This window comes from Microcaecilia unicolor, chromosome 6 (genome assembly GCF_901765095.1).
Source record: "Microcaecilia unicolor chromosome 6, aMicUni1.1, whole genome shotgun sequence".
NCBI classification, from domain to species: domain Eukaryota; kingdom Metazoa; phylum Chordata; class Amphibia; order Gymnophiona; family Siphonopidae; genus Microcaecilia; species Microcaecilia unicolor.
The window spans coordinates 214,160,612-214,185,082 of NC_044036.1; the positions used below are offsets into that span (position 1 = coordinate 214,160,612).

General features: G+C 45.1%; 1 protein-coding gene across 1 annotated transcript in view; it reads left to right on the forward strand.

Moving 5' to 3' along the window:
* Positions 1-24,471, forward strand: part of ZNF618 (zinc finger protein 618) — a 1,318,203-nt gene that overhangs the window by 1,232,532 nt on the left and 61,200 nt on the right. The window contains 2 exon segments of the mRNA XM_030206036.1: positions 7,220-7,297; positions 7,571-7,672. Coding sequence (XP_030061896.1) covers positions 7,220-7,297; positions 7,571-7,672 — 180 coding nt within the window.

Genomic DNA, 24,471 nt, shown 5'->3' on the forward strand with positions numbered 1-24,471 from the left:
GCACAGGGGCCGACTGATTTTAATGGCGCCGGATTGGCCTCACAGACCTTGGTACACCGACATGCAGTGGCTCCTGGTGAGGGTTCCTTTCAGGCTCCTGGAAATGCAGAACCTTCTGGTGCAGGGTCCAGTGGTTCATCCGGATCCGGGTTGATTCTGTCTTACGGTCTGGCTCTTGAGCGGGTGAGGTTGACAAAGAAGGGATACTCAGTGAGTGTGATTTCCACAGTGCTTCGCTCTCATTGATGCTCTACCTCCCTGAATTGTGTTCGGACTTGGAGGATCTTCGAGGCATGGTGTGAGGAGCTTGATACCTCTCCCTTTCGCGTGTCAGTACCACAGACTTTAGATTTTCTGCAGCATAGATTCAACAAGGGTCTGGCTTTGGCCTCCTTTAAGGTACAGATTGCAGCCCTGTCATGTTTTCGAGGTTGTGTTCATGGAAAGTCTCTAGCTAGCCACCTGGATGTCCTCCGGTTCTTGCGAGGGGCTAACCTGCTTTGTCCTCCGAATCGGTGCGTTTTTCCTCATTGGGACCTTAGTTTGGTGCTCTTGGTACTTACCAAGCTTCCCTTTGAGCCCTTGTCTGCTTGTACTTTGAAGGATTTGACTCTCAAGGCAGTGTTTTTAGTGGCCATCGCCTCGGCCAGGCGAGTCTCGGAATTGCAAGCTCTTTCGTGTAGGTCGCCGTTTTTGGAGTTCAGCTCGGATTGGGTGATTCTGCGACTGGTTCCTTCCTTTCTACCCAAAGTGTTGTCTCGTTTTCATTTATCTCAGCCGGTAGTGTTGCCTGTACTAGATTCTTCCTCTGGAATGGAGGAACAGCGTCACTTGAAATGTTTGAATGTCAAGAGAGTTCTGAAGCATTATGTAAAGTCTACGGAGGAATTTCGTTGGTCCGATCGGTTATTTATTTTGCTAGGAGGTTCACTCAAAGTTCTTAAGTCTTTTAAGCCCACTATTTCACACTTTCCGGTAAGACCGTTCCAGATGGAGTTAAAGCACACTGTACCAAAGGTTAGGCGACTTCTTGGGCGGAGCATTGTCTGGTACCTCCTGAGGACATTTGTAGGGTGTCTACTTGGTCTTTGTTGCATTCTTTTTCGAAGCACTATTGATTGAACATCCTGAACTGTCAGAAGGCTGTTTTTAGTACAAACGTTTTAATGGAGGGGCTGCTAGGGCCCCCCCCCCCCCCCCCCCATCATCTTACTGCTTTATTACTTCCCATCAGTCACATTCTGGGCCAGTCCGGAGGGACGCTAAGGAAGGAGAAATTAGACCTTACCTGCTAATTTGCTTTCCTTTAGTCCCTCTGGACTGGCCCAGATCCCCCCTTCAGATATTCTGTTTCTTCAAGAATTATCTAAGGTTTTTTCTTGGAGCTGTGTTGCTTGTTTGCGGTTTCTTTGAAAGAAAGAAAAAACACCTATTTCAAGCCAGATTTCTATGCTTCAGTATCGGGCATATTTTCAAAGCACTTAGCCTTCCAAAGTTTCATAGAAACCTATGGAACTTTGGAAGGCTAAGCGCTTTGAAAATATGCCTCCATGTCACCTGTTGTGCATGATAGGCAGGGGATATCATTTGGACACTATTTTTTCTGTGGCACGTATCCTGAGTTGGCAATGTGCCGGTGGCTGCTCAGGCTTTTGGATGCACAGACAGTTCCTTTGCTTCCTTCTGCGTGGGTACTTTATTACTGGATCTTTCGCTAGCTGGCAAGGGCTCTTGTTGGCTCTTCCTAGAGTCACAGATTTCTCAGTCTCCACCTGCTGGAAGGCATGCACAACCCATCAGTTACATTCTGGGCCGGTCCGGAGGGACTAAAGGAAAGCAAATTAGCAGGTAAGGTCTCATTTCTTCTTTCTTCTACTGGTTATACCCTCTCTCTATGCAGCCTAGCATCCTTCCGGCCACCGCCTTGTCACACTGTTTTGTCACCTTCAGATCCTCAGATACCATCACCCCAAGGTCCCTCTCCTGAGCTGAACTTACCAATCTCCCCCATTCCTATCTGATATATCTCTCTTGGATTTCTGCACCCCAAGTGCATCACTCTGCATTTCTTGGCATTACATTTTAACTAAATACAACAGTACAGGCTAAGTATATTTCAATTGTCAAAAATTAATATGAAATAAATAAATGTGCTCAGTTCAAACCATTCAAACTACTACAACCAAGACTTGATCATTTAGTTGAATGGGAGGAACCATCATTGCACATTTTTTGTTCCCTGAAAAGGGTAGCCATACTGGGTCAGACCAATGGTCCATCTAGCCCAGTAACCTATTTTCCAAACAGTGGCCAAGACAGGTCATAAGTACCTGGCAGAAACCCAAATCATGGCAACACTCCATACTACAAATCCCAAGCCAAGCAGTTGCTTCCCATGTCTATCTCAATAGCAGACTATGGACTTTTCCTCCGGGAATTTGTCCAAACCTTTTTTAAACCCAGATACGCTAACCACTGTTACCACCTCCTCTGGCAAAGAGTTCCAGAACTTAACTATTCATTGAGTGAAAAAAATATTTCCTCCTATTTGTTTTAAAAGTATTTCCATGTAACTTCCTCAAGTGTACCCTAGTCTTTGTACTTGTGGAAAGAGTAAAAAATTGATTTACTTCTACTCGTTCTACACCACTCATTCATATCTCCCCTCATCCGTCTCTTTTCCAAGCTGAAGAGTCCTAACCTCTTTAGCCTTTCCTCATACGAGAGGAGTTCTAACCGCTTTATCATTTTAGTCGCTCTTCTTTGAACCTTTTCTAATTCCACTATATCTTTTTTGAGCTATGATGACCAGATCTGAATGCAGTACTCAAGGTGCGGATGCACCATGGACTACTACTACTACTACTATTTAGCATTTCTATAGCGCTACAAGGCATACGCAGCGCTGTACCATGGAGCGATACAAGGGCATTATAGTATTTTTGGTCTTATTCACCATCCCTTTCCTAATAATTCCTAGCATCCTGTTTGCTTTTTTGGCCGCCGCCACATACTGAGCAGAAGATTTCAGCATATTATCTACAATTACACCCAGATCTTTTTCTTGAGCTCTCACCCCCAAGGTGAACCCTAACATCAGGTAACTCTGATTCAGATTATTCTTTCCAATGTGCATCACCTTGCATTTGTCCACTTTAAATTTCACCTGCCATTTGGACGCCCAGTCTTCCAATTTCCTAAGGTCTTCCTGTAATATTTCACAATCCGCACGTGTTTTAACAACCTTGAATAGTTTTGTATCATCTGCAAATTTGATCACCTCACTCGTCGTTCCAATTTCCATATCATTTATAAATATGTTAAATAGTGCTGGTCCCAGTACAGATCCCTGCAGCACTCCACTGTTCACTCTCCTCCATTGGGAGAACTGACTATTTAACCCTACCCTCTGTTTTCTGTCCAATAACCAATTCTAATCCACACCAGAACCTTGCCTCCTATCCCATGACACTTTATTTTTCTCAGGAGTCTCTCATGAGGAACTTTATCAAAAGCTTTCTGAAAACCTAGATACACTACATTAACCAGCTCACCTTTATCCACATGTTTATTCACGCCTTCAAAGAAATGAAGCAAGTTGGTGAGGCAAGACTTCCTATGGCTGAACCCAAGCTGACTCTGTCCCATTAAACCGTGTTTGTCTACGTGTTCTATGATTTATTCTTTATAATAGTTTCCACTATTTGCCCGGCACCGACATCAGGCTTACTGCCCTCCCTTCGCGTTCCTTGAAAACCTCCCCCGAAGCCTCTGGCTGCTACCCACCACCCCAGGTCGCTCGCTCACTCCCCCACCCAGGTCACCGCACCGCCCACAACTTTGCCGCTCCACCCGCCTCCCCCCCCCTTTTCTAAGAACGGCCCACGCCCCCTCCATTGAACTAACACAGCCAATACCTCAGAAGCGCAGCAGTACACAACATCGCTTCTCTTCGGCTCTTCTTCCCTCCCTGTGTCCCGCCCTTCCGGAACTTACGTCACACGAGGGCGGGACAAAAGGAGGAAAGAAGACCCGAAAGGAAGCGATGTGCTGTACTGTTGCGTTTGTGAGGTATTGGCTGTGTTAGACTAGCGTTGGATGCCTTCCTCCTTCGTTGGGGATAGGACTTCTGTATGCGTATCCTCCCATATCCCTCATGAGGAAGACTTTGCTGAACTCAAGCAAGACCACGGAACCATGATTCTGATCAGTCCTTACTGGCCTCGACACCTGTGTCGTGGAACCTCAACGTCATTCTTACCCAGCTGATGAAAGCTCCTTTTGAGCCACTGGATTCCTGTCATCTGAAGTACTTGACCTGGAAGGTCACTTTCTTGGTGGCTGTTACTTCAGCTCAAAGGGTCAGTGAGCTTCAGGCCTTAGTTGTGGATGCACCTTATACTAGGTTTCATCACAACAGAGTATTCCTCTGCACGCACCCTTGGTTCCTGCCTAAGGTTGTGTCAGAGTTCCATTTGAACCAGTCGATTGTCTTGCCGATGCTCTTTTCCCGATGTCATTTCCATCCCGGTGAGAGCACCTTGCATACCTTGGACTCCAAGCAAGCGTTGGCCTTTTACTTGGAGCTGACTAAGCCCCACAGACAGTCCACACAGGTTTTTGTTTCTTTTGATCCCAACAGGATGGGGGTTGCCATCGGGAAACACACAATCTCTAATTGTGTAGCAGATTCACTTACACCCAGGCTGGGCTGGGCTGACTGTAGAGGGTCATGTCAGGGCCATGGCTGTGTTGGTAACTCACTTGCGGTCAGCCTCCATCAAAGAAATTTGCAAGGCTGCAACTTGGGCTTCAGTCCACACATTCATATCTCCATATTGCCTTGAGCAGCTGTCACGATTGTGACTATTTTCCATGTCTGTGCTCAGTTTGCCCCCTGGTGGCTGGACCCTGTGGTTGCTATTGACTGTCTTGTTCCTGTTTCTCAAGCATGTTCCAGAAGTCATTCCAGTCCGGTCCGGATCTTCCAGCCTTCCAGACTTGCTTGGGAGTTTTGGTACTATGCCTCACCCTTACTGGTGATCTCAGCTGTGAGATTGCCTTTATTAACCAGCTGAGAACTTTCTAGTTTGCCTTTGCAACACCAAAGGTCTCTAGGTAGTTGGTGTGCTGTGTAGCACTTCTGCCTTGCTTTGTTTCTTGCCTGTATGCCTTGCCTTGTTCTTGTTTAGTCTGTGTGCAGTTAAGCTCTTAAGCACTACTGCTTTTATCCTTCTTTGTGGCTGCTTGTCAGCCTTCAGCCATTGCTCTTTGCTTGTCTGTGTATCCTTCTTTGTGGCTGGCTGTCAGCTTTCAGCCATTGCTCTTTGCTTGTCTGTGTATCCTTCTCTGTGGCTACCTGTCAGCCTTCAGCCATTGCTCTTTTGCTTGTCTGTGTATCCTTCTTTGTGGCTGCCTGTCAGCCTTCAGCCATTGCTTTATTGTTTGTCTGTGTGGCCTAGCTTTATCTCCTGCCCAGCCTGCTTTGTTTGTTATTTTCCCCAATGACCTTCAGTCCCTGTTCAGTCAAGCTTGTTTCAGTATCCTATACCCTGTGTGAGAATCCTGAGTCCTGAATCCTGTTTTAGTCAAGCTTGTTTAGTATCCAGTGTCCGGTGTGAGAATCCTGTTGTTCCAGTCAGTCTGGTCCAGCATTTCTTGTCTACCAGCTCCGTCCTGTAAGTCCTGCAGGCCGCCCGCACCTAGGGGCTCAACCTCTGGGGAATGGTGGTCAGCGCAGGTGAAGTCCGTTTGCTCCAGTCCTGTTATTCCAGTCCAGTACGTTCCAGCATTTGGTTCCAGTCTAGCCAAGCCAAGTCTATTCCAGATTCCAGCTCCATCCTTGCTTGTTTGTCCAGTCCTGGTTGGGGGATTTTGTCTGCTGCTGCCGCTCCTCAACAGTAGCCCAAGGGCTTATGTTATTCCAGTGTCTGAGAGCCTGAGACCATGACAGAAGCGTACCTGACGCAACAGTTGATTTGGACAGACATTACTACAGAATTTGTTTGGGGTCCAGAATCCAACTCCATCCCCCTTTGTTCTGTTCCAAGCTGCACTCCCACACAGTTTGTATATAGTTTCAATTGATTTGTGTTGTGTCCTTTCCATTACAAGGCCCAGTTGACCTATGGTGATTGTTTTTGGTGAGCCTGGTAGCTAGGGATTCCCTATGTGAGAACTTATAGGCCTCCTTGTCCTCGGAGAAAGTGAAGATACTTACCTGTAGCAGGTATTCTCTGAGGACAGCAGGCCTTATATTCTCACAAACCCTCCCTCTTCCCCTAGGAGTTGTCTCCTCTTTTTTTTTCATATGCTATAGTATTGGACTGGCAGTTCCGTGCTCTCATGTTGGTCAGGAAGGCACTCATTCCCAGAACATGCTGTCTTTAAATCACTGCATGCTTAAGGGAAAGTATGCCCATAGTATTTACATAATGTATTCAATTATAAAATTACCTCTTTAAGAACTGTTATTGTCGTTGCAGAATGCTCAAGGTGACATTGTCAGAGATTCATCTCATCAGTTGCTTTTTGTAGGCCAAAAAAAGAAGTGGAACCAAGGGAGAGGGCAGGCAGGCCAGGGGCAGGAGCAACAGAAGATAGATTAGAGAGCAGAGTGCTGTTCTCTGCTCAACTCCAGGGTCCCCCTTCCTCTCTTCTGTCTGCCTGGAAGGGATGGACTAGAGCATAACACCACTGCTGCTATAGAGTCTGAAACAAGTGGTGGAATTGAATTCTAGGCTGTGCTTCTGATTCATGGTGCCTGCTGCTGAAGCATGCTGATCACTTCCAGTGGACGCTGCAGACTGGTTCAAGAGTATTTGCTAGTATATTGTATTCATAGAGAGGTTGTAAAACAAATTATTGCCAGTGATTGTAATAACTTATACATGCAGGCAATTTTATTCAGGCTTTCTTCAAAATCTTTTTTCCTTATGTGGAATGGGGGAGTAGCCTAGTACTCAGAGCAGTGGGCTGGGACCCAGGTTGAACTATAAGTTCAAATCCTGTTCTTCCACTGATGCTTCTTGTGACCTTGCACAAATCACTTAAACCTTCCGTTGCCTTAAGTATGCCTTAGATTGTAAGTCCTCGTGAATGGTGAAATAACTACAGTGCCTACATTTTAACTTGCCTTGGGCTTGGATTTGGAAAAGGCGAGTAATTAAATCTAAAATTCATTTCAGTTAACTCCAGTGAACTGCTTTCTTCCAAACAGAGCCATATACATGTGGGGCTTGTGGAATCCAGTTCCAGTTTTACAATAACCTCTTGGAACATATGCAGTCCCATGCAGGTAAGTCAAATATCAACAACAAATTTGGAAAACTGTGTCATGCTGAATTTACACTTGAATATGAGCTAGACTGTTGCCTTCTGAATGAATTTAAAACTACTTTGAAAATGCATTTTAATGCAGCATGCAAGAGTTGTATTCCTGGACAGGAAAAGGAAGTTAGATTTCACATTTTCCTTTCCATTCTTTTTCATACTGAATATGGATGTTTCCCTTATGAAGTGAATTGAGTTGTTGCCCCATAGCTCACTAACTAATGTTTCTTTTCTTCAGCTGACAATGAGAATAATATTGCCTGCAATAAATCAAGATCCCCTACTGCCATTATGGAAGAGAACTGGAAACCTCAGCCCCAGAGAAACAGCATCAATAACAGTAAGTAATATGATGCTACTCTCCTATTTGTAGCATATACACAGTAATGTAGCTCAAAGCACCAGTATCAAAAGTAATCTAATTAGACCACAATCTACTCATCTACCCAAAGGACAGAGGACCAGGGATGAAGAAAACTGTACCAGCTGGGTAGACCAGTTGATCCCGACCTACCTTCATCCACTGTTAGCAATTTTACCAACAATCATTAATAATCCTAATATAGGGTGGGACCACAGTCTTAAAGATGTAATAATGTGAAAAAAATATGTAGCCCATTTTGATGGCAGGTTATTCAGAAAGAAGCATGAAGAAGTCTTCCTTTTTTCTCTGATTTTTATTTCCAGTTATTTAGAGGTAATAATGATTAAGGATTGTGAATCCACTTTATATTTGGTCATTGTTATGACTAGGCATTTAAAGAAAAAGGACATTACTGTTCCTTCCCTCTAAGGCACACCGTAGTGGAGGAGTGGCCTAGTGGTTAGAGCACTGGTCTTGACATCCAGAGGTGGTGGGTTCAAATCCCACTACTGCTTTTTATGATCTTGGGCAAGTCACTGTACCCTCCATTGACTCAAATACAAACTTAAGATTGCGAGTCCTCCAGGGACAGAAATACCCAGTGTTCCTGAATGTAACTCACCTTGAGCTACTACTGAAATAAATAAATAAATGTGCAGCTACTGAAAAGTGCTCACTAGAAAACTATGGGTCCTTTTTACCACGCTGCAGCAAAAGAGGGCCTGTGCTGGCATCGGTGCGTGTTTTACCTGCAGCAGGTAAACTAGAAACGGGGTGAAGACCGACAGTCGCTCAAAAGCGCATGGTTCGGGATAAGTTACCTTTCAAAGATATCACCAAAACACGGAAGATAGGGTATCCTGACACTGAGGTTGCAAAAGAGACCATAGTAGATCAGGTGTCCTTGAATAAAAATAAAAATCAGACAAAAGACTGTAAATTAATACTGTCAAGTACTGAGCATGATGTAAATAGGAACAACAAACATAGTTTGAAATGTCTATATGCGAATGCCAGGAGCCTAAGAAATAAGATGGGAGAGTTAGAATATATTGTACTAAATGAAAAATTAGATATAATAGGCATCTGTGAGACCTGGTGGAAGGAGGATAACCAGTGGGACACTGTCATACCGGGGTACAAATTATATTGTAGTGATAGGGTAGATCGAATTGGTGGAGGGGTAGCATTGTATATTAAGGAGAGCCATCAAACAAATAGTTTGAAAATTCTGCAAGAAACAAAACATATCTTGGAATCCCTATGGATTGAAATTCCGTATGTTAAGGGAAAAAGGATAGTGATCAGAGTGTACTACCATCCACCTGGCCAGGATAAACAGACGGATGCAGAAATGTTAAAGGAAATTAAGGACGCAAACAAACTGGGAAACACAATAATAATGGGTGATTTCAATTACCCCGATATTGACTGAGTAAATGTAACATCAGAGCATGCTAGGGAGGTAAAATTTCTTGACGAAATCAAGGACTGCTTTATGGAGCATCTGGTACAGGAGCCGACAACAGAAGGAAAAATTCTAGACCTAGTACTTAGTGGAACGCATGATCTGGTGCGGGAGGTAATGGTGCTGGGGCCGCTTGATAACAGTGATCATAATATGATCGAATTTGATATTAGCTTTGAAGTAAGTATACATAGGGAATCAAATACATTGGCATTTAACTTTGAAAAAGGAGACTATGCTAAAATGAGAAGAACAGTGAAAACAAAACTTAGAGGAGTGGCTTTGAGGGTCAAAAATTTACATCAGGCGTGGATGCTGTTCAAAAACACCATCTTGGAAGCCCAGGCCAAATATATTCTGCGTATTAAAAAAGGAGGACGGAAGACCAAACGACAGCAGGCATGGTTAAAAAGTGAGGTGAAGGAAGCTATTACAGCTAAAAGAAAACCCTTCAGAAAATGGAAGAAGGAACCGACTGAAAGTAATAAGAAACAGCAGAAGGAATGTCAAGTCTAATGCAAAGCGCTGATAAGGAAGGCTAAGAGGGACTTCGAAAAAAAGATTGCATTGGAGGCAAAAACACATAGTAAAAATTTTTTTTGGTATATTAAAAGCAGGAAGCCGGCAAAAGAATCGGTTGGACCGCTAGATGACCGAGGAGTAAAAGGGGCGATCAGGGAAGACAAAGCCATAGTGGAGAGATTAAATGAATTCTTTGCTTCGGTCTTCACCGAGGAAGATTTGGGTGAGATACTGGTGCCAGAAATGGTATTCAAAGCTGACAAGTCAGAGAAACTAAATGAAATCTCTACGACGAAACCAAAGAGCATAATGGACATAACGTAACTCTTCCTCTATATGATTCCCTAACATGTTTGTTCCACATGAACCCTATTCTACCATAAAATTACTGTGTAACTGTTTATACCGGAATTGGTGAACGCCTCTACGGTACTATAGTAAGCCACATTGAGCCTACAAATAGGTGGGAAAATGTGGGATACAAATGTAATAAATAAATGAACATGGAGGATGTAATGGGGCAATTTGACAAATTGAAGAGTAGCAAATGTCCTGGACCAGATGGTATTCATCCCAGAGTACTGATATTGTTAGTAATATGTAATTTATCCTTAAAATCGGGCGTGGTACCGGAAGATTGGAGGGTGGCCAATGTAACGCCGATTTTTAAAAAAGGTTCCAGAGGAGATTCAAGAAATTATAGACTGGTGAGTCTGACATCGGTGCCGGGCAAAATGGTAGAGACTATTATAAAGAACAAAATTACAGAACATATTCAAAAGCATGGATTAATGAGACAAAGCCAACATGGATGCAGTGAAGGGAAATCTTGCCTCACCAATCTACTACATTTCTTTGAAGGGGTGAACAAACATGTGGATAAAGGTGAGCCGGTTGATATTGTGTATCTGGATTTTCAGAAGGCGTTTGACAAAGTACCTCTTGAAAGACTCCAGAGGAAATTGGAGAGTCATGGGATAGGAGGTAGTGTTCTATTGTAGATTAAAAACTGATTAAAAGATAGAAAACAGAGAGTAGGGTTAAATGGTCAGTATTGTCAATGGAGAAGGGTAGTTAGTGAGGTTCCCCAGGGGTCTGTGCTGGGACCGCTGCTTTTTAACATATTTATAATTGATCTAGAGATGGGAGTAACTAGTGAGGTAATTATATTTGCTGACAGCACAAAGTTATTCAAAGTTGTTAAATCGCAAGAGGATTCTAAAATATTACAAGAGGAGCTTAAGAGACTGGGAGACTGGGCCTCTAAATGGCAGGTGACATTTAATGTGAGCAAGTGCAAGGGGCATGCAATGAAGCTACAAAGTAGTAAATTTAAAACGAATCAGAGAAATAGTTTCTTCACTCAACGTGTAATTAAACTCTGGAATTTGTTGCCGAAGAATGTGTAAAGGCGGGTAGCTTAGCAGAGTTTTAAAAAGGTTTGGACGGCTTCTTAAAGGAAAAGTCCATAGATCATAATTAAATTGGACTTGGGGAAAATCCACTATTTCTGGGATAAGCAGTATAAAATGTTCAGTACTTTTTTGGGATCTTGCCAGTTATTTGTGACCTGAATTGGCCACTATTGGAAACAGGATGCTGGGCTTGATGGACCTTTAGTCTGTCCCAGTATGGGAATACTTATGTACTTATAAGTCTCTCTTTTTTTCAAGAAATGGCCACGTAGCAAGTGAATGCAGGCAGTGTTAAATATCAATCCTTTGCTGGAACCTTAGTCTCCAATCACATTTTACTTATCTCAGTCCCAGCTAATATTTTTCTCACCACTCCATCTTCACTCTTCAGTTTTCTTAGAAACCATTTCTAAACAGTTTAACTCTTGCCTCAGTAGTGCTAAATGTCCAACAAGGATTTATGGCAATTAAAACAGCACTAAATTCTTCATAGGCTTTGATTCATTTTGTAAACTTCTTTAAAGTTCTTACGTTAGGGGAGATCACGTGACGCGATGAGCTGAGCAGACGTGCTTTGCTGCAGCTCAAGGGCCCTCACCCCGTAATCGCTAATATACTGCTCCGAATATACTGCTGCTTACGATAGCAACTTAGCAGCTAGTCTTAGTGTGACTTTATGGACAAATATATAAACAAAACCCCAGTCGAAATGGCGCTGCGCACCAGGAAAAAGGAGAAAGAGAAGAACAAAATGCCTACCTCGGATTCCAAAATGGCGGGCGAACCGCAACAAGCTGACCAGGTATTTTCAGCATCGCAACTTGAACAATTAACTACTGCGGTAGCGAGAGCCTGGTAGCCCAAGTGGGATGCCCTAGAACAAAAGCTGGACGCCTACCATACAAATCTGGAAGGACTGGAGACCCACATGGAGGACCTTGCAACAAGGGTTTTGGCCCTAGAAGATGGCTCGCAGGGCTATAGTGCAGTTCTTCGCGAGGTCAAGCAGCAGCTCCAGGAACATATAGACAAGCTAGAAGATCTTGAAAACCGTTCCCGGAGGAACAATGTCCGAATTGTGGGTATCTCGGAGAATATACCGGATAGAAACTTAGTGGTATGGCTCACAGACTAGTTAGCTAAAGAGTTGGCCTTGTCGGATTTCCTCGGGCCTCTAGTAATTGAGCGTGCGCACCGCGTGGGACGTAAAAGTGAAACCCAGACAAGACCACGGGTGATAGTAGCGCGGTTACTTAACTATCGACATAAAATGGAAATATTGAATGGCTTTAAGATTTGCAGAGAGGATCTAACGCACGAGGGACGACCAGTTCTGATGTTCCAGGATTACTCCGCAGGAGTCCAGGAGCAACGAAAGAAACTTCACCATTTATGTTCAGCACTGGCTCAGAAACAAACTTGCTTTATACTTCAATTCCCAACATTGTTGAAAGTTTCAATCCAAGGATAATGGCGCACATTTAAATCTCCGGAGGAGGCAAAATCTGGATTGCAGGAACAAGGCATCCTTGAAGGAGACTGAGGGCATTTTTGGCAACTGCTGAGGACCAGTTTATTAACGTAATTTAACTGCAGTAAGTAAAGAACATAAATGTCATACAGGGGAGAGGGCTTCCTGCCAATCAGGTGATGTTCAGCCAATACCAGGCTTTGCCTGGAAGATGGCTAAGGGGTGGATAGAGAGGGGGGGATTAGGGGGGATTGAGACCTGGGGTTACATTAAACATGAGAGTTAGAAAATACCAAAAGTTTAGGAATGCATCTAGTAGGGGTTACACGGGTCTATACCGGGTTTACTGGGTAAACGGGATGGATGAGTTGCGTGAGCAAGCCTGGAGCTGGGGGGACCCCGTAAAACTTCGGAGGTGGAGAGGGATCATAATGATGAGGGGTGAATTTATCAAGGATAGAGGAGTCGGGAAGAATGGCTACTAGGATAATATCTTGGAATGTAGGAGGTATAAGTTACCCGATCAAAAGGTCCAAGATTCTTACGGCACTAAAACGGCACAAAGCTGACATAGTGTGCTTACAGGAAACACGCCTCACAGATAAAGAACACCTTAAGCTGCAAAAACTGTGGGTTAGTGAAGTGTTTGCGGCCCTGCCCCAGAGTAGGAAGGGGGGACTCGCTGTGTTATTCCGGAAGGGACTCCCATACAAAGCAACGGTACTGGACAAAGGAGTCAAAGGGGATTTCATTCTATTAAGAGTGTAATTGTCAGGGAGGGACTTGTTGTTGCTGGTTCTATATGGGTCCAATAATTTTGATGCTGCCTTCTTTAAATCTCTAGCTGGGAAATATTTGCAGAGCGGGGGTGGAGACTTGATAGTAGCGGGAGATTTTAATGCAGTAATTGACCCTCGCCAGGACTGTTCTAATACCCTGGCCTCTCACTACCGAGGGACGCAGGCTCGAGAGTTCCAAGTGTTTAACCGGACCCTTGATTTGGTAGACCCGTGGAGGGTACATCATCCCGGAGATAACGATTATACGCATAGATCAAGGGCCCACAGCACATTTGCCAGGATTGATTATATCATGCTGGCCCGCTCTATCTTTCACCTAGTAGATGCAGCAACTATTGGTCCTGTAGAAATATCAGACCACGCCATAGTGTGGGTAGACCTTAAGCTTGTGGCAGATCCCGGGGGGGGGGGGGGGGGGGGATAGGATGGAGATACCCAGCCTATTTACACCTAGATCCCCATTTTAGGACACATGTACAGAAGAGTTGGGCACAATATATAGAACATAACAAAATTCATGCAGACCTTCAGCCCGAGTTGTTTTGGCCAGCCTCAAAGGCAGTTTTGCGCGGTGCCATCATAGCATTAAGAGCAAAAAGAAGGCAGCAAGCATCCTGAGGCTGGAGCAGCAGTTGCAAAAGGCTAAAAGAGTACACTTGCACCACCCCACAATTACCACTTTAGAAAATTTAAAAGCTACTCAGGTAGCATTAAACAGCTTGCTGCACGAAAAAGAAATGAAATCAGCCCTGTTTTATAAATACAAACTACAGAGGTTTGGTAACCGGGCGGGCAGAATGCTGGGACGATTAATTAAAAATGCAGGAACCCCGAGGATGGTGACCTCACTAAAAGACTCCAAGGGGAACCTCATTACTGATAGCAGAAAGATAGGACAGGCGTTTACGGAGTATTTCACAGCCTTATATCAGGCAAGGCCACCCCCCCCAATGAACAGGCAGTACGAGAATATCTATGCCAGATAGGCCTCCCTAAGTTATCGGGGGGAACATTTAGAGAACTTAAATAAACCCCTTACAATGTCTGAGCTGCAGCAGGGGATCAAGACTCTAAAATTATGGTCAGTACCAGGCCCAGACGGGTTATCTGGGGAATATTATAAAATCCTTCCAGGGGAGGCTTTGGCGGCGCTCCTGGAATACCATCAGGAGGTTGTTGAAGAGAGAGGTTTTCCGAGATATGCTAATACAGCGTTGATAACACTAATACCTAAGCCAGGGAAACCTCTCGATAAAGTGGAATCCTATCAACCGATATCTTGTTAAATGTTGATACAAAGCTATTGGCAAAGATGATGGCAGAGCAATTGGCACAATGCTTGCCATCGTTGATAGGTCCGGAACAGGTGGGGTTTGTGAGAGGCCGCCAGTCAGTACACAATGTCAGAAAAGCCCTGCTGGCCATCGCAGCTAGCAAACAGACTGAAGCGCCCACCTTGATTCTGAGCTTAGATGCTGAAAAGGCCTTCGACCAGGTCGGGTGGGACTTCATGTTTCAAACATTGACAATGATGGGCCTAGAGGGATGGTTTATGCATGCTGTATGAGCACTTTACTGTCAGCCCCGGGCTGGGGTGATAGTGAATAGTGTCAGAGAGCCAGAGTTTCAGATCTGTCATGGCACTAGGCAAGGTTGTTCCCTGTCCCCACTACTATTTCTGTTATCCCTAGAACCGCTGATGCGGAAGGTCCTCGAGCTCCAGATCTCCAGGGGTCACTTTGGCGGGTCATGATGTTAGAATCTTAGCTTATGCAGACGACTTATTAGTGATAATAAGGGAGCCCTCTAAAACTTTGGGAAAGTTGCTAGAGATTATTGAACAATATAGGGGCTACTCTGGCTTTCGACTAAACCTGCACAAATCTATAGCCCTTCCGGTGTTTCCAGAGGTGCGTGCAACGTGGCCTGGGACATTCCCCCTACAGTGGGCACAGACTTCTTTGAAATATTTGGGAGTGTTTATCCCCATGGACCTGTCCATGCTCTATGAGCAAAATGTGCTGCGGCTACTGCGAGATACTAACAAACAGTTGCTGGCTTGGGGACCTTTACCACTTTCTCTAATGGGGCGGATTGCTTTGGTTAATATGGTCATAGTCCCCGGGTGGCTATACACATTTCAAATCCTCCCGCTATTCTTAAAGAAGGCTGACGAGCGGAAGCTGATAAAGACAGTGCAAACCTTCCTATGGAAAGGGAAAAAGCCTCGTCTCCCATATTCTGCATTGTGTATCCCGACAGAGTATGGAGGTTTGGGGCTCCTAAACATTAAGTATATGACTGTGGCCAGTGGCATGCGCCATGTAAATGATTGGTTTAGGGGAACCTAAGACTACATGAACACATCAATCGAGGTGCAGCTACATCCTGGAACTCACTTTAGTAGCTACCTGCATACAATGGGGCCCCCGATACCATACATCTTGCGGAGAATGGGAATAATGGGGTCAGCGAAAGCGGTGTGGAAATGGATTTGCAAACTTCATAGCTTCTCGGCAAAAATCACCCCGTATCTGTCAATATGTGGGAACCCCGCTTTCAAGCCCAGCCTACTTTACCCAGCATTTCAGCGATGGAAACGGAATGGGATGGTGGATTTATCACATGCCATTACCCTCGAGGGGAAGCTCAAATCCTTCCAAGAACTACAGACTGAGTTTGCATTGCTTCCATCGGACAAATTTCACTACCTCCAGCTAAAGCACTATGTACAGTCCTTGCCCTGGGAAGAACTGGCTGAGGATGTTCAGGAGGAACTGGCTTGGGCTTTTTCTCTGGCAGCACAGCAAAGGGTCCCACTTAAATTTTATCACAGACATATTAGAGACACTGCTGAGGAACTAGATTATGCTAAATTGTTGAACATGTGGCAGCAGGCTATACCAATAGATCTGACGGTATCCCAGTTTAAAACACACATGTTAATGATGCGTAAACAGACTGCCATGGTTTCACATTGGGAGATACAGTATAAAGTGGCGCTCCGCTTATATATTTCCCCAAGAAGAGCCTTCCACATGGGGCTCTCTTCTTGGGGGGAGTGCCCTAAGTGTGGGGAAGCTGGAGCCACCCTGGGGCATATGCTCTGGGCCTGCAGAGGCATAGTTCTATACTAGACAGACTTGATTCAACATGTCTCAGGAATTTGGAAGGCAAAGTGGAAATATGACTCAGGGCTACTGCTGGGATACCCGGTACTCATCCATCCCATTCCAACGGGATTCACAGCTTTTGTTCACAAGACCATCATAGTTGCCAAACAAGTGATATTGTCCGAGTGGATATCCCGGCACTACCCCACATACTCCCAGTGGCGGACACGTATGATAACACTTTTGCAGCTTGAAAGAATGGGAGTAGTGGACTTCAAATCCAAAGCTGGCTTACAATTTCAGAACACCTGGAGCCCGTTCCTTAACACATTGACCCCGACTGCTAGGAGCAGACTGTTGAACTATTAATGGTACACTTATGGTTGAACAAGAAGGGTTGGGAAGGGAAGAGAGGGGGGGTGGGGGGAAGGAGTTGGTTGGGAGGGATGTTGACAGAAATGAGTTTATGTTTACCGTGTTTTTGTATTGACACATTCTCTTTATTCAATAAAAAAGATTAAACATAAAGTACTTATCTTAAGTATGTACGGACTGGGGGCCCAGTCCGTACATACTTAAGATAAGTACTTTAAAGAAGTTTATAAAATGAATCGAAGCCTATGAAGAATTTAGTTCTGTTCTGTTTTAATTACCATAAATCATTGTTGGACAATTAGCACTACTGAGGCAAGAGTTAAGCTGTTTAGAAATGGTTTGTGAGAAAACTGAAGAGTGAAGATGGAGTGGTGAGAAAAATATTAGCTGGGACTGAGATAAGTAAAGTGTGACACGTAGCAAGTGAAGCACTTGCCGCGCCGCCATTTCAAGGGGGCTTCCGTGCTAACCCAGCATTGACTGGGCAGTGTGTAGCACTGCCCACAGCAACGCTACAAAAATAGATATATTTTTGTAGCGCTGGATATGATGGCGTGCTGGGGGTGGGAGCTACCGCTGGGCTGCTGCAGTAGCCCTGCGGTACTTTCTTTTTAGCGAGCGGTAAGCCCGCGTTGGACTTGCCCCTCTTTGTAAAAGGGGCCTAAGAGTGTGGCTATAATCAAAGGTCACCTTAATAACAAAAAGTGGAAAAAAAAGACCTCAGAACAAAGCACTGTCAACTATAGCAGATATTGCTCAGTGTAGATAATAAAAAAAACTCAAGCATGGACTTCCGGTGACGTCACAGACCTGAATGGTTGCCTGAGCCCATAGCTCCGCGCTTACCCGCTTAAAAATCGCTTCATTTGCGGTCATCCAGTCCTGCAAAACTGGTGGGGAAGGTCTCTGGAGACGTGAGGAGGTCCCGAGAACAAAATGAGTAAAACGACAGCATCCCAGCCGTGAGAAGGAGAGCGGAGTTCATCGAGGCGCGCGTCACCTGATCCGGGAAACTCGTCAGGATCTGAGTCAGCTGCCTCTAGCTCTGAGGTGCGTAGAACTGCCCTAAGCGCTGTAATACCTAAAGAGCTGGCCAAATGTCTCAAAGAGATCAGGGCAGAGATCAAGGCCTCTAAACAAGAAATCCTCGACCACGTGGATGCCATTAGCCTCGATCTCCGCGAGCTAGGGGGCAGGGTCGAGACGCTGGAAGAGCGCATGGACGAACAAACTGAGAGAGCAGAGGCGGCAGAGGCCCGTTTTACAAAGCTGTATGAACAGTCTGAAGAACTGCAATATAAACTAGACGATTTGGAAAACTGCGGGAGACATCAAAATCTTAGATTTCATGGAGTCCCCGAAAATGGCAACATGGAAGATGTGCCCACGCTTGTGAGATTGATATGCGAGAAGTTATTGGGTGAGCAATTGGAGCAGGCAGACCTCATATTTGATCGGGCTCATAGAGCTCTCAGGAAACCAACAGACAATAGACCTAGAGACATAGTGGTGAGATTTTCATCATATATGCTTAAAGAAAAAGTATGGCAAAAAGCGCGCCAAAATCCGCCAGTGGAATATAATGAGGCAAGAGTCTCCGTCTACCAGGATCTATCACTGTTTACATTAACGCAGAGGTGAGCGATGAGAACCGCGCTGCAAATTTTGCAGAGGGAGAAGATATCCTATAGGTGGAACTTTCCTTTTGCCTTGAGCGTGGAGTTTAAAGGCAAGCAGCACCGGTTTCGCCGGCTGGAGGAGGTGTGGAAGTTCTTGCATGAAGCTGGTTTGACCACACTGGCTGTACCCACAGGGGACATGGCTCCTGCAACTCGAGAAAAATTGCAGCAGTGGAAGAGAGTACCTCAAAAATCTAAGAAGCAAGACGCTAAGTTGCGAACCTGACTGACAGGACTTTGTGTTGCTTGTACTGACCTATGGGCAGATAACTCTGTTTCCATGCACTATCTCTATCACTGATTTAAGTTGCATTTGGAAGTTGAGCTGGTATGAGACTGGGTTGAATTCAGGAGGGAGGGTGGCAGAAGTGGGACTGGATGACGGTATAAGCAGAAGGGGGGGCGGGGGCGGAGTGTTGTGAGAGTTTGGGGGATCATTTGGTGTTTGTTGGGGCACGTTGGGGAGTCCTCCCACTCAGGACCTAAAGGTTCTGGCTGGTGGGTGAAGTTCATGGGGCTGGGCTTAGGGGGATTTTGGGGGAAGAGGGAAGGGAGGGAGGGGGATTGGCTACAATAGGTGGAGGGGGCAGGTCACTGCTGGAAATGATGGGTACAAAGTAGTATGGCACTATACAGAGTTGTCACGAAGGGCAGTGGCCGACAAGCTTTGTCACCTTACACTAGGATGGGTACTGACCTAAAGATTCTTTCCTATAACGTGAAAGGCCTGAACATGCCTCAGAAAAGACAGAAGTTCTATAAAGAGTTGAGGCAGCTCGGGCCTCATGTGGCTGTCCTTCAGGAGACACATCTGGCGGAGTACCCGGTGGCGTATTTCACCTCTGCAGCAGGGTCAAAGAAAGCTGGAGTAGCGATCCTAATTCAAGCTGCAATGGGTGCGCAGGTGATCAAGGTAAAAAGGGACAAGGGAGGACGTTATATTTTTTTGCATATAAAAATTGATCAAGTAGATCTCACATTAGCTTCCATTTATGCACCTAACACCGGACAGGCGGATTTCATAGAGAGAGTTAAAAAATTCTCTGGCCACTTTTGTGCAGGGTTCTCTGGTAATAGGAGGGGATTTTAATACTGTGATGAATCCGGGACTTGACCGATCAGGCCCCACTAGAAATGAAGGTCAGAGGGATTCCCTGGTTTTAAGATCCCTAGCAAACTCCTTGGGTACGGTGGATATGTGGAGGGTAAAATATCAGAGGGTGCGAGACTATACATTCTATTCCGCAGTGCATAAAACCTACTCCCACATTGACTACCTATTCGTAGATGCTACTTTAGTGGAGCGGGGACCTGATGCAGGGATTGGCAGTGTGACCCTGTCAGATCACGCTCCAGTATGGGTCACCTTGCCAACTATAAGGGCTGAAAACAAAGATAAAAGATGGACATTGAATGTGGGTCTTCTACAGGAGGGGGAAGTGGTGGAAGGATATAAACAAATGCTGAAAGAGTATCTTGAGTTTAATTTGGAATCAGGACCCTCGCTCAGCATGGTATGGGATGCCATGAAGGCGGTGTCCCGGGGGCTACTTTTTACAAGTGGCTAGTAAAAAATCAAAGACCCGTAAGGCGCAGATAGCAAAATGTATGGAGAGTATTCGTCAGCTGGAGGATCAGCATAAAGCAACTGGGTCCGCGCGGGTTTTGAGAGAGCTTAGCGATCAGAGAATGTGGCTAGACTCTGTATACTCTGAGCAACTTAGTATGCTACAAGCTAAGAACAGGGTGAACTCCTACGAGCATGCCAACAAGGTAGGGCGTCTCCTTGCCATAAGGTTGCACAGACAAAAAGTTGACCGGGCTATCTTAAAGATACGGGACTCGGGAGGGGTTGAGCTAGGTACCTCTGAGCAAATACGAAAAAGATTTGGGGAATTCTACCAGGATTTGTACACCCAGGGGATTAGCCCTTCCCCGGAATCTATAGACCAATATATAAGGAACAGTGAACTATCTTCTCTGAGCCCCCAACAGCAGGCACTACTAAATGAGATGGTCACTCCTAAGGAAATTCAGGAGGCGATCAGCAGTTTGCCATTGAGTAAATCACCTGGCTTAGATGGGTTGCCTAATGAGTTCTACAGGAAGTTTGCCCCCGAGTTAGCTCCGCTCTTAGCAGACTTGTTTAATCAAGTTGGGGGGGGGGGGGGAGGGGGTCATTACCTCAGTCAATGATGGAGGCGTGGATAGCAGTGCTACCCAAACCAGGCAAAGATCATTCTGAATGCGGATCTTATAGACCCATCTCGGTATTAAATACTGATGTCAAAATTCTGGCCAAGGTTTTGGCCAATCGCTTGGCCCCAATCCTTCCAGTCCTTATACACCCAGACCAAGTGGGCTTTGTATCTTACCACAAAGCGATGGATAATATTAGAAGGGTGGTGGATATCATGTACTTGGCAAAACTAATTCAGAAGCCGCTTTGTCTTTTAAGCCTTGACGCGGAAAAAGCCTTTGACCGGTTCCACTGGCCCTTTATGTATAGAGTAATGGAGAATATGGGGTTTGGAACGCAGTTTTGTAGGTGGATTCAGGCTTTTTATGAATCCCCAAGGGCTTGTGTCCGGATAAATGGTGGAAATTCAGAGTTATTCAGGCTGCATCGAGGGACTAGGCAGGGCTGTCCCCTGTCGCCTTTGCTGTTTGCAATGGTGATGGAGCCCTTCGCGGCCCATGTGCGGTTAGACCCTAATATCTCGGGACCCAAAATAGCAGATAGAACCAATAAAATGGCTCTTTTTGCAGACGATGTGCTGCTGTTTGTTACTCGACCTCAGTCCACTTTCCCACATCTCGAGCAGTTGATAAGAGAATATTCTGCAGTATCAGGCTTTAGGGTCAATATGGTAAAATCAGAGGCTCTGAACATAACACTCACAGACGATGTGGTGGAGTCCTTAAAGATTTCATCCCCTTTTTGTTGGGCTCCCAAACAGATTAGGTACTTGGGGGTGACTCTTATAAGGGAACTTTTGGAACTCTTTAATGCAAATTATAGGGGGCTGGGTAAAACTATTATGGATGATTTGGAGCGATGGGGAGAGCTGGGAACCTCGTGGTTCGGTAGAATAGCCATCCTTAAAATGAATATATTGCCCAGATTGTTGTACCTCTTTCAGTCGCTGCCTGTGATAATGCCCAGGCGATTCTTAGCTACTCTGCAAGACAGACTGGTGAGATTCGTCTGGGCAGGAAAAAGCCCGCGGTTAGCGCGATCGCTATTATATAAGGAGAGGAAGAAGGGCAGGTTGGGAGTACCCAATCTTACCTGGTACTATAAGGCAGCACAAGGGAAAGCAGCACTTGAATGGTACCAAGATTATCCAGATCGCCAATGGGTGCATATTGAACAACATTCGATGGGTGACCAGCCACTGAGTGCCATAATGTGGCTACCATGGCCTTTTAGAAACCTGGCTGAACGAGCCTGCCCCTCCATAGCTGTTACACTTCATTACTGGGATAGTTTGTTTCCTAAGAGACAATGTGTATTGGCCAGGTACACTCCAATTGCTTTTAATCCCTTATTTTTGCCAGGTACAGTAAAGGGAATTTTCACCAAATGGCGTGAATTAGGTGTGAGAACATGGGGCCAACTGTTTGACACTGATTCCCTGTTACCCTTTAATGCACTGCGGGATAGTTACCCAGGGGTGGAGGGAGATGAATTTGCCTATTGCCAGTTGGCATCCCTTCTCAAGAGTAAGGCGGTGCGAGAGGTAATGCAGCGTAAGAAACTTGACCTGGAGGAGATATGCGAGAAGTTTGACTCGTTCCGGGGCTTGATAGGTTCCTTGTACCACACCATAAGTAAGCAGGCACCCAGTTGTGGAACGCATAGGGGTAGCTGGGAGCAGGAATTAGGTGTGAAGTTGGGAGAATCCGAGTGGGAGAGAATAAAAAAAGCAGTGATGGGGGGTATCAATTCATGTTCCTCTGCAAGAGAACGCTGTCAAAGTATTATATCGATGGTACCTTACACCGGCCCGACTGCAACGGATCTTTCCGACCTCTTCGGACATGTGCTGGAGAAGGTGTGGTCACAAAGGTACAATGGGGCACATTTGGTGGAGCTGTGTCAAAATTCGTGCATTTTGGAAGGCTGTACATTTCAGGTTACAGAACTGGTTGGGGTGTGTTGTGCCATGGGCCCTTGAGGTGTTCCTGTTTTCAGCTAGGATTGCAGGCCTACTGTCACACCAGCAGACCCTAGTCAAACATGCAGCTGGCACAGCAAGGGTGGTTGTAGTGTCACATTGGCGAAAGGAGGGGGTTCCCTCTTTAGCTAGATGGCTTAATAAGTTGAGGTATGTTCGTGAAATGGAGAGACTAGTGGCTGAGCGTAAACAACAATTGGGAAAATGGCGTTCTGTTTGGGAGCCCATCCCTTTTGACGCTCTGTAAATCTAGCTGCTATATACAAAGAGTAATATGAGGGGTAGTGCCCAGTAGTGTTCACCTGGAGGGCGGGGGTGGGATGGGGGGGGGGGAGAGAAATCTTTGTTTTCTTGAAAATTGGATAAAAAATGTGAAGTTTAATGCAGTTGACATAGTTATGTTGAAACTATTGAATGTAATCATACAAGCTGTACTGGCGGGTTCCTGTATTAGAATCAGCATGTTGTATTCTTTTATTTTTTGTGGTTCCCTTGTGCTGTTTCAATGGATAATAAAGACTTCTTGCAAATAAAAATAAAAAAAAACTCAAGCAAACAAAAAACAGGAAGTCCAAACTCCACAGAACAATCCAAAGCAACCACAAGTGAAGAAAAAAAAAACACACACACACACAATGTGTAATGTGCACTCCAGAAATTAAAACTATTGAATTAATAAAAGACCTGATATAGGCCATGTTTTGGCCTAAAGGCCTACTTCAAGGGTCTAAAATATCTGTAAAAATCAATGTAGTTTAGAAATTCTTATGTCAAATCAAATCAAAATGACCTTTGTAAAAGTCAGTGTCAAAAGATCCTGCATAAAACATCACAAGTCCAAAAATCCAATAGGAGGACTCAGTAGTGCTCCAAAAAGCATTTTCAATTCTATAGCTGTATCCAACTTGTAGTGAGGTTCAAAGAAAATACCATGTATTAATAAGAATCCAAAAACTTTCAAAAAGTCAACTTATTCATATTCACAAAGGCCAATCTCAACTGCTGCAAGGGCTTCAAACTCTCAACTGTGAAGTTTTTTAATGATCTATTGAACAGGCTCCAACACTGAGTAATGTCTGCAATGGGAGCGTCTTTAATTTGTTGCAGAGCTCTTAACACTGATAACTCATAAGATTGAGTGCAAACCTTTAGTGTACCAAAATTGTTAAATGGTTGTTTTGAATTGACTGCTTATTTTTACCACTTAATTCCTGATGATTTATTAGTTGTGTGTCACGGTTGTGGCTCGCAGTCACCTCGGTCCCCGGGGGTTAGACCCGGGAACTGCTGCGAATTGATGGTTTACTGTTTCCCGTGTTCCAGAAGATATGCTGGTCCGGTCCGGATTTTCCAGCCCTCCAGATTATTTTGGGAGTTTTTTGGAACTAAGCAGTACCTGTACCTGGTGAACTCCCTTGTGGGCTGCCTTTATTAACCACCTGGGAAGATCCCTAGTTGCCTTGCAACAGAGGTCCTCAGAGGAGTTTCCTTTGGTGGAAGTCGTTTGCAGTGCTGCTGAGTGTTTTCCTGATTTAGGTTTTGACCCTGCTTGTTTACTGACTTATTCTACTGTCTGCTGCCTGCCCAGACCCAGCTTGGTTCCTGATTTTCTCTGCCTTCTGCTGCCTGCCCAGACCCGGCTTGTCTCCTGACTTGCTCTTCTGCCAGCTGCCTGCCCTGCTCCATTTACCTCTATTCAAGAAACCTAGACTGCCCCAATTTGATTAACTGCATACTTTGTCCGTTAGATT